The 10814-nt window shown below is 40.2% G+C and overlaps 1 protein-coding gene across 1 annotated transcript; it reads left to right on the top strand.

Moving 5' to 3' along the window:
* Positions 1-573: 573 nt before the first annotated feature.
* Positions 574-2411, top strand: LOC129849634 (equistatin-like). The gene is made up of 5 exons (XM_055916465.1): positions 574-593; positions 1106-1169; positions 1870-2001; positions 2112-2210; positions 2290-2411. The coding sequence occupies exons 2-4, from the start codon at positions 1118-1120 to the stop codon at positions 2192-2194; spliced, it is 267 nt and encodes an 88-aa protein (XP_055772440.1). The 5' UTR covers positions 574-593; positions 1106-1117; the 3' UTR covers positions 2195-2210; positions 2290-2411.
* The last annotated feature ends 8403 nt before the right edge of the window (positions 2412-10814 follow it).

The following is a 10814-nucleotide window of genomic DNA, read 5'->3' as shown; positions in this document are numbered from 1 at the left end:
AAAATTAAATATAATTGATAAAATATACTTAAGTAGCAAAAGTAGAAATCATTTCAAATTCATTATATTAAGCAAACCAGATGGTACCATTTTCGTGTTTTTTTATTTGATTACTGATAGTCAGTGTCACACTCCAACACTCAGACATAATTTACAAACGAAGCATTTGTGTTTAGTGAGTGTGCCAGATCAAAGGCAGTAGGGATGACCAGAGATGTTCTCTTGATAAGTGTGTGAATCAGACAATTGTTCTGTCCTGCTAATCATTCAAAATCTAACGAGTACTTTTGGGTGTCAGGGAAAATGTATGGAGTAAAAAGTACATTATTTTCTTTAGGAATGTAGTGAAGTGAAAGATGTCGAATATATTAAAGTAAAGATACCCCCAAAAATGACTTGAGTAGTACTTTCACATAGTTTTACTTTAGTTCTTTACACCACTGGATAATGGCCGACATCGGAACTCTCATTGGGTTAATGAGGCAAATAGTCACACCTGTGACAGGTCCTTTAAAAGGAGAGGTGGAAGAAGTAGACCATAACTCACAGACAACAGAGAGACAACCAGTGAATCCTGTGGAAGAGTGCAGAAGGTGAGATTGTGACATTATTTAACAGACTAGCTGCCCCTTTAAATGGCACCTTAATCTTATGTGTCCCCGGTCAAATGTAGTGCACTATATAGGTCCCCATTTTGTGGAGTGACACCACCCCCCCTAAGAGCATAGACTAACAGTTACCTTTGCAGTAAATGGGTAGTCTCTGACTAGATCTAGGATGATTCCCTATGTAGTGCACTGTGGGCCTTTGTCAAAAGTGGTTCACTACAAACGGAATGAGGAGCCATTTGGAAAGGATCCATATTCCTGTGTGCCAGGCTTATCTATCGTATGTGGTTGAAGAGATGATACCGGAGTTTTGGCAATAGCTTAATAGTGCCGTGTTGCCCGTACTCGGTTCTTGGGGTCCTCTGGACTGGGTGTAGGAAATGCTGCCTCAGCCGTTGTTTAAGTTTGGTACTTAACACAGGGTTTCCATAACCTCTCCTCAGTACCTCTAGTACCAACAACCATTCCAGATTTAAAATGCTCTCTTTCTCTCTCAGGAGACTATCACAATGGTGATATTGACCATCATTCTGCTTGTCAGCACAGCTTTTGCTCTGGGAGGTGAGATTTACATACCTCACACTTACTCATCAACATTTTAATAGAAAATTAGTGGGTGTTGCTCTGTCCTATTCACACACGTAGGTATTAATGTTTCTTTTCATAACCCGTTGTCCCTTGGACACCCTCTGAGAGGGCAGCCATTATCAACTGTGACACTGGAGAATTTAAGGTTTGGTTTTGCTCAAGGGCACAGACAGATATTTCAACTTGTCATCTCAGAGATAAAAACTAGCAACCTTTCAGTTACTGGCCCAACTCTCTAACTGCTAGTCTACCTGCCACTCCTCTAGTTCCAGAGATGTATATTGGTGTCTAGATGCTGGCCTGAGGTATTCTGATATGAACTGTTTCATACATTCAACTGGATGTATGATTGGATTGTCTAGCAACTATCAGGAAATAACACTGATACAATTTACCCCGACTTTCAGTCTTTGTTTCATCAGCTGTTATACAAAAGACAGAAATGGAATTTTGCCTGCATAGGGCTTTTAAAAAAGTAGCACAATTTCAGTATTTAGCTAGTTAGTACGTAGGTTACTTCTGAAGTGGAACCCTAATCCGTATGAACTACTTCTGACTAGGGGGAGTAGGGTCCCAAATGGGACGCAAACCAAGATTCTGGGATGTATGTCCAGCAATGTATATTATGTCCATACATTTTGTCCACATTACAATGTTTGTTACCTGTGTCCAGATGCTACGATACGACCCAAGACCCCATGTGAGCGTGCTAGAGATGCTGCGACAAATGGCCCAATTGGAGCCTACATCCCAACGTGTGACACCGCAGGACAATACACCCCTAAGCAATGTTGGGGCTCTGCAGGTGAACACGGACGCACATACACACTAAATTCTCCAATTCAGTTGAATGTGACACTTCAATGTGTTAGTGTAATATGTCTACTGTTTATGGAACATGTCTATTTCTGGTAGGTTACTGTTGGTGTGTGACCAGTACCGGACAGAAGATCCAGGGTACTGAGACTCCACCAGGCACTGCTCCAATCAACTGCTAGCAACTGTTCCACCAAGGTGTATATACATACTCATTCACTAAATGTTACTACTTTGCAGCTGGTTCTGGATGTTAATGTTATGTCTGTAATTGTAGGTGAAAGGCGTTGGAATGAAGATGTTGGAAAGAAGACGTTGAAATGATTGACGGTTGTCTTTACTGTACTACAGGAACTGATTCACATCCCATATAAACAGATTAAATGGTTGAATTACTTACTTTATTGTTGGTGTGATAAATTGTTCAGGATATCTGAACCAATCCATTTCTGGGAAATAGAGGAAGTAGGACTGTTATGGTGACTGTATTACCACTACATTGGCGGTTATAAGGCAATGAAATACCACGTGACCATGGAGTAATTGGGCTTCTCCAAGCTCTGATGCTGGTGATGGTCATTAGTAGTCTACCACACTTGTTAACTGCCTGGTACTCAGCACTCTATTGTCCATCTAATCACTCTGACATCATTGCAAATGTAGTTTGAAAATCTAAATCACTTGATGAGTTCATGTTGGCCAACATTTCTATAAGCTATGCAATTGGGTGAGAACAGCCTGATGGCTTCTATTAAATAAAGGAGGATCCCATCAGCTTCTACAGGCTAAAAATACTATATCAACAGTACCAGGCAAGTTTTAACACACCTACATGTTCAAGGGTTTTCAGTTATAATATGTTCTACATTGTGGAATAGTCAATTATGGAATCATATCTTAAACAAATCAAACTATATTGAGATTCTTCAAAGTAGCCACCCTCTGCCTTTACAGCTTTGTACACTCCTAGCATTCTCTCAACCAGATTCGTGAGGTGGTCACCTGGAATGCATTTCAATTAACTCAACATTTATTTGACACATGCTAATTTTAGTGTGTACCAATGCTAGTTCTGACAGTGTAGTATTATCTATCAATTCCCAAACTACCTAATACACATATCTAAAGGTGTGAATATGTACATATAAGTATATGGACAAGGTGTAAAATACATGTGATAAAAGTAATGTAAATAGAGGTGACATTGTTTAGTGGCCAGTGTTTGCGTCTCAATGTAGGCAGTAGCCTTTGAGTTAGTGATTGCTGTTGAGCAGTCTGATGGCCTTGCAATAGAAGCTGTTTTTCAGTCTCTCGGTCCAAGCTTTGATGCACCTACACTGACCTTGCCTTCTGGATGGTAGCTGTGTGAACAGGCAGTGGCTCGGGTGGTTGATGTCCTTGATCTTTTTGGCCTTCCTGTGACATCGGTGCTGTAGGTGTCATGGAGGATAGGTAGTTTGCCCCCGGTGATGCGTTGTGCAGACTGCATCACCCTGTGAATAGCCTTGCGCTTGAGGGCGGTGCAGTTGCCGTTCCAGGCTGTGACCGAGCAACATAAGATAAGCAAGATGTAGCATTCAGACAGCAGCAACAGAACAAAAAAGCAGCAAGACAAAATTCATAAAAGCAAAAAATTGTTTCCACACCTCACAAGCTACAGACAGGCAGTGTATTCCAGACATGGGAAGCTCTAACTGAGAAAGCGGATTTACTAAAGGTGCTCTTCCATAATTAAAGGAACTATACAGTCACATCTCATGGCAGACCTTGTGGATCTGCTGCCATATGTTTGGGTTTTCTGTTTAACAAAAATACTGAGTGGAGGGGGAGCCAGGCCATTTAGGATCTTGAATACAAGACATGCTTTGGTGTATTGCACAAGATTTTCCCAACTCAGGAGCTCATGCTTTCTGAGGATGTAACGGTGATGATGGCTTCCTATCAAGCACTTTGAGAGCCTGTTTGTAGACAGACTGCATAGGTTTTAATGTTGTACTGCAAGCTTGGGCCCAACTAGTCAAGCAGTTAACCTCTAACACCTCCCAAACCCGGATCCGGGAGCACCCCCCACCACCCCCCCACTGACTAGCATAGCTAGCATAGCGTCACAAGTAAATAGTAGCATCTAAATATCATTAAATCACAAGTCCAAGACACCAAATGAAAGATACAGATCTTGTGAATAAAGCCAACATTTCTGATTTTTAAAATGTTTTACAGGGAAGACACAATATGTAAATCTATTAGCTAACCACGTTAGCAAAAGACACCATTTTTCTTTGTCCACCATTTTCTCTCCACCAGTAGCTATCACCAATTCGACCAAATAAAGATATTGATAGCCACTAACCAAGAAAAAACCTCATCAGATGACAGTCTGATAACATATTTATTGTATACCATAGGTTTTGTTAGAAAAATGTGCATATTTCAGGTGCATATTTCATAGTTTGCCATTGCAGCCACCATCACAAGTCTCCCCAAAGCGACTAGAATAACTACAGAGAGCAATGTGTATTACCTAATTACTCATCATAAAACATTTCTTAAAAATACACAGCGCACAGCAATGGAAAGACACAGATCTTGTGAATTCAGACAATATTTCAGATTTTCTAAGTGTTTTACAGCGAAAACACAATAAATCGTTATATTAGCATACCACATGTATAAACATTACCCCAGCATTGATTCAAGGCAAAGAGAGCGATTACGTTATCACCACCAAAATATATTAATTTTTTCACTAACCTTCTCAGAATTCTTCCGATGACACTCCTGTAACATCATATTACAACATAGATATAGAGTTTGTTCGAAAATGTGCATATTTAGCCACAAAAATCGTGGTTATACAATGAGAATAGTAGCCAAACTGGTCTGAAAAAGTCGGGCGCCATCTTTGAGAGTGATCTTGTCTAATCGATAAATAATCATAAACTTGACTAAAAAATACAGGGTTGACAGGAATCGAAAGACAAATTAGTTCTTAATGCAATCGCTGAATTACATTTCTAAAATTATCCTTACTGTCCAATACCGGGTTTTAAATGTAACCAGTGCAACCATTGCAGTAATATTGCACAGAAAAAGTATTTTGTTGACACAGTTTCTAAAATGGAGTATTACCTCAAGCATTTTATTAACTGCAAAACCACTCATGTCATCTATAGATTGGAATGTCCACAGTGCAAGGTGTTCTACTTTGGACGGACAAAGAGACGCCTTCAAGATCGCTTGGCGGAACACAAGTACGCCATACGGGTAGGCAATGAAGACTACCCCATGGCAAGGCACTACAAGTCCTTACACCATGGTAACCCTGCCTCCCTACAAGCTATGGGTATTGATCATATTCCGGCCTCTATTAGAAAAGGGTACCGTCTTAAACAGTTAAACCAAAGGGAAAGTTTTTGGATTTACAAACTACAGGCCACTAAGTACCCTGGTTTAAATGAAGATGTGGATTTCTCACCCTTCCTGTAGGGTCGTGATGGGTCCATTTGCTGTCATCTAGTGGACATTTTGCTCAATTGCCCTCAGCTATGTTTGGACTGTTGTTCATGTTTTGCTGTGGTCTGGTGTACTGTGGAATATATTGCTTTCTTGTTCTGGACATTTCTCCCAGTCATGGCTAGGGTTGGAACTGCCGCTCTGGGTGTTCTGATGCTTCTAGCTTGGAGTTGTATGCTCATGATAACATAGCTACAGTATTTCACCTTTTCATGTGTATATTATTGCTTACTAGGTGTGTCCAATTTGGTAAACACTCCCTCTTCTAATTAGGGCTAATTGGAAAAGCCTTTCAAAAGAGGACATTGTATTCTCCTTTTTCTGTACTCCCTGACGAAGGCCATGCAGCCGAAACGCGTAGGTTTTTAAACAACTTTGTTTCTATTGAACATGCCATACTAATAAAGGCATTTTAATTAATTATATGAAGAGTGCCTTGGTCCTCCTTTCTTTTTGATGATACATATAGAGTTTGTTCGAAAATGTGCATATTTAGCCACAAAAATCGTGGTTATACAATGAGAATAGTAGCCATACTGGTCTGAAAAAGTCGGGCGCCATCTTTGAGAGTGATCTTGTCTAATCGATAAATAATCATAAACTTGACTAAAAAATACAGGGTTGACAGGAATCGAAAGACAAATTAGTTCTTAATGCAATCGCTGAATTACATTTCTAAAATTATCCTTACTGTGCAATACCGGGTCCGCCAAAGCGAAGCTACACAAAACAAAATGGCGATATATGCGTTTAACATTTTTCAACAGAACAGCGATTTATCATCATAAATAGTTCTTACTATGAGCTGTTCTTCCATCAGAATCTTGGGCAATGTATCCTTTCTCCGGTCTAATCGTCTTTTGGTCGAAAGATGTCCTCTTGTCATGATGAAATGGCCACTAACGTTCGGTATGTACAGGAAAAGTGCCTGGTTCTTGGAAGGGCGTCACAAAGAAATGGCTCAAAATCGCACTAAACGGATATAAATTGCTATAAAACGGTTTAAATTAACTACCATATGATGTTTTTAACACCTATAACGAGTAAAAACATGACCGGCGATATATTACTGGCTAAACCAAGGCTTGGAAAGAGGCCAGTCCGACGTCCATCGTGAGTCGAGCGCAGGGAACAAAAGGAAGCTCCTTCCGGTCTTTGGTGTTTTATACAGGCCCTGATTGCGCAATCGACTCCATTCAAATTGTCACCACTTACTGACATCTAGAGGAAGGCGTAGGCAGTGTTTGTATCCTCATAGGATTAACAGGGACTTAAAAACTGACCTGGGACCAGAGGCCAAGATTTCTGAAATCTCACTCCCTGGCAGGAAAAGTGCTGTAGAATGAGTTCTGTTCCACTCAGAGACATAATTCCAACGGTTATAGAAACTAGAGAGTGTTTTCTATCCAAAAATAACAATAATATGCATATTGTACGAGAAAGAATTGAGTTCTAGGCAGTTTAATCTGGAGTCGAATTAATGCTAAGTCGAAACAGCACCCCCTATATTCGCAAGAAGTTAACCTCTACCGCTTCTCTCTCCCGGATCCGTGATCCACCCCATCAAAAAAGCTGACTAGCATAGCTAGTCTGACTATGAAACGGAGCGGTAGATATATTAAAATAGGTGAGGATATAAACTAGGCTTTGTGAGAAGGAAGGGTGGTTCTGTTCAGACAAAATGACTGCACTTATTCAATACTGAAAGAAGTATCAAAAAAGGAGGAGAGGGAAACCAAAATCTATAAATCTGAGATAAAAGCCAAATCTATAGACAAGAGGTTCCAGGAGTGAGGGAAACCTAATATAGCGGAGTAAGATACGAGATATTAACTTTAAAAGTCCTATGACACAAAATAATAGGTTATTAATTAACTGGGACTTTACGCCCCCGGGGAAATAGCTTATATTTGTACGGGTAAGATTTAATGTCCAACAAATGCAACGCTATAGATAAAGTTTCCAAACGGGAGAACAAGCAAAATAATTGAAGTAAAAACTAACGGTAAAAACAGCACATACATAGATCATAGAAATACATATACAGATAGTGATAAAGACCATAGCTACTAGGAGCGGCAAGGATTTATTAAACATGGGTAGTAAATCATCCAAGGAGGTCCCGGAATGGACGGGAGATTATCGTTATATGGAACAGAAAGACAAAAGGAACATTGCATTCTGTTTAAAATGGAGGAAAAAGTATGAATTTGACGGACGTTTAAATAAAGAAAAACTGGAATCAATGATTAAACAAATAAATAGGGTTTGTGGAGACAAGGCAGATAAACAACGGGCAGAGGGGCTTGATACAGCAAGGGTATGGTTAGCCGAGGCGAGGAAGAGAGCTAAGGGAGAAAAGAAAAAAGAAGTAGGTTGTCGGGAACAGAAAACGAGGATTCCCACGGCTCCTCAGGAGGCTCTCCATAAGCCTAAATTGCATCCCTCTCTGGCCGATCGGGCGTGGAGAGATAATCCTGATGATGAAATAGTGGTGGTGAGGAGACGGCAGCAGGTGCTGCCCGCACAACCACCAACACCATATGTGGAGCCTGCTGGAGCCGAGGGAGGGATAATAGTGGTAGAGAAAGGGAGAAAGTCGACAAAAGTGGATAGAGACGGTCAGAAGAAAGGGGGAGATAGATGCTTTAACTGTAAAAAAAAACAGGTCATTTTACTAGAGAGATTGCCTTCTGAAAAGCGTTCGGTATACACGGCTAATATCTCCGGCTAATGATTTTATTTGATACATGTGATAATATCATCGTAAAGTATGTTTTTTCAATCGAGTTTTATCAGATTATTCAACGTTTATCGGGAGTTTGAGTTTTCCGTTCTCTGCGTTAGGTGAAGATGGACATCTTCGCGCCGCTTGGCTAGCTAAGGTTGCTAATTCGACAGGAGAAAAGGACATTGTAAAACCAAACAACGATTTATTCTGGACAAAGGACTCCTTGTACAAGATTCTGATGGAAGCTCAGCAAAAAGTAAAAACAATTTATGAAGTTATTTCGTATTTTTGTGTGAAATGTTGAGTCCTATTCTCCGCCCTTATAGCGGGCGCTGTCTCGCAATAACGTACTAAACGTATGTCGTACTAAAGTTATTTTTAAAAATCTAACACAGCGGTTGCATTAAGAACCAGTGTATATTTCATTTGCTGTACACCATGTATTTTTCATAATGTTTTATGATGAGTATTTAGGTATTTCACGTTGCTCTCTGTAACTATTCTGGCTGCTTTGGTGATGTTTTTGATGGAAGCTGCAATGTAAAACTATGATTTATACCTCAAATATGCACATTTTCAAACAAAACATAGATTTATTTTATAACATGTTATAAGACTGTCATCCGATGAAGTTGTTTCTTGGTTAGTGACTAATTATATCTCTATTTGGTCGGTTTTGTGATAGCTACCTATGCGGTAGAAAAATTGTGAAAATATGCGGTTGAGTCTTTTGCTATTGTGGTTAGCTAATTGAAATACATAGTGTTTTCGCTGTAAAACGTTTTAAAAATCGGAAATGATGGCTGGATTCACAAGATGTTTATCTTTCATTTGCTGTATTGGACTTGTGATTTCATGAAATTATATATGATATCCCTGTGGCGTTAGGCTAGGCTATGCTAGTCAGCTTTTTTGATGGGGTGGATCACGGATCCGGGAGAGAGAAGCAGTAGAGGTTAACTAACTGCTTGACTAGTTGGGCCCAAGCTTGCAGTACAACATTAAAACCTATGCAGTCTGTCTACAAACAGGCTCTCAAAGTGCTTGATAGGAAGCCCAATAGCCATCATCACCGTTACATCCTCAGAAAGCATGAGCTCCTGAGTTGGAAAAATCTTGTGCAATACACCAAAGCATGTCTTGTATTCAAGATCCTAAATGGCCTGGCTCCCCCTCCACTCAGTATTTTTGTTAAACAGAAAACACAAAATTTTAGAAAAAGCTGTTGCGCAGCAACTCACTGCCTTTCTGAAGACAAACAAGTTATACGAAATGCTTCAGTCTGGTTTTAGACCCCATCATAGCACTGAGACTGCACTTGTGAAGGTGGTAAATGACCTTTTAATGGCGTCAGACCGAGGCTCTGCATCTGTCCTCGTGCTACTAGACCTTAGTGCTGCCTTTGACACCATCGATCACCACATTCTTTTGGAGAGACTGGAAACCCAAATTGGTCTACACGGACAAGTTCTGGCCTGGTTTAGATCTTACCTGTCGGAAAGATATCAGTTTGTCTCTGTGAATGGTCTGTCCTCTGACAAATCAACTGTACATTTCGGTGTTCCTCAAGGTTCCGTTTTAGGACCACTATTGTTTTCACTATATATTTTACCTCTTGGGGATGTTATTCGAAAACATAATGTTAACTTTCACTGCTATGCGGATGACACACAGCTGTACATTTCAATGAAACATGGTGAAGCCCCAAAATTGCCCTCGCTAGAAGCCTGTGTTTCAGACATAAGGAAGTGAATGGCTGAAAACTTTCTACTTTTAACCTGTTGGGGATGGGGGCGCTGTTTAGACTATTTATGCTAATTTGGCAATTTTTTTAAACGGCTTCCCACAAAATCCTTGATCGTACAATATGCATATTATTATTATTATTGGATAGAAAACAGTCTATAGTTTCTATAGGAGTTGAAATTTTGTCTCTAAGTGGAACAGAGCCCATTCTACAGCAATTTCCCTGACATGGAGTCAGATTTGAGAAATGTTGGCCACTCTTCTGAAGTCATTTAAAAGGGCACTGTCGTTGCTATGACTATACGGACACTTCTTACGTCTTCCCCTGGATGCCTTTACGTGATGACGATTCCAACGGGGTCGATTGCTCGTTCACAGGCCCTACAAATGAAAAAACCCTGAAGCTAGTCATTCTTTGGGAGCTGCGTCATGAGCCTAGAGGACACCGGCGCGCACCTGTTCCAAGCGTTAGTTTAGCCTGTTATATTTCTCCGGTCATCTTTTCACTCGTTTTAGGAGTTAAAAACATCATAAGGTAGTTAATTTAAGGCGTTTTATAGCAATTTATATCCGTTTAGTGCGATTTTGGGACATTTATTTTTGCAACGATGTGAAAAGTTGGGCACGCTTTTCAGTTCATCCCGAACGCAGTTGACATTTCCACATGGCAAGAGGACAGCTTTCCACCAAAAGACGATTTCTCCCAAGAAAGGATCCTTTGCCCAAGATACTGATGGAAGAACAGCTCAAGGTAGGACATTTTTATTATGATAAATCGTGTTTCTGTCGAAACATTTTAGTGGCTTAGGACG

Source organism: Salvelinus fontinalis, unplaced genomic scaffold, assembly GCF_029448725.1.
Source record: "Salvelinus fontinalis isolate EN_2023a unplaced genomic scaffold, ASM2944872v1 scaffold_1592, whole genome shotgun sequence".
Taxonomy (NCBI): Eukaryota; Metazoa; Chordata; class Actinopteri; order Salmoniformes; family Salmonidae; genus Salvelinus; species Salvelinus fontinalis.
Note: the sequence above shows the minus strand (reverse complement) of the source record. Positions and strands in the feature narration are given on the sequence as shown.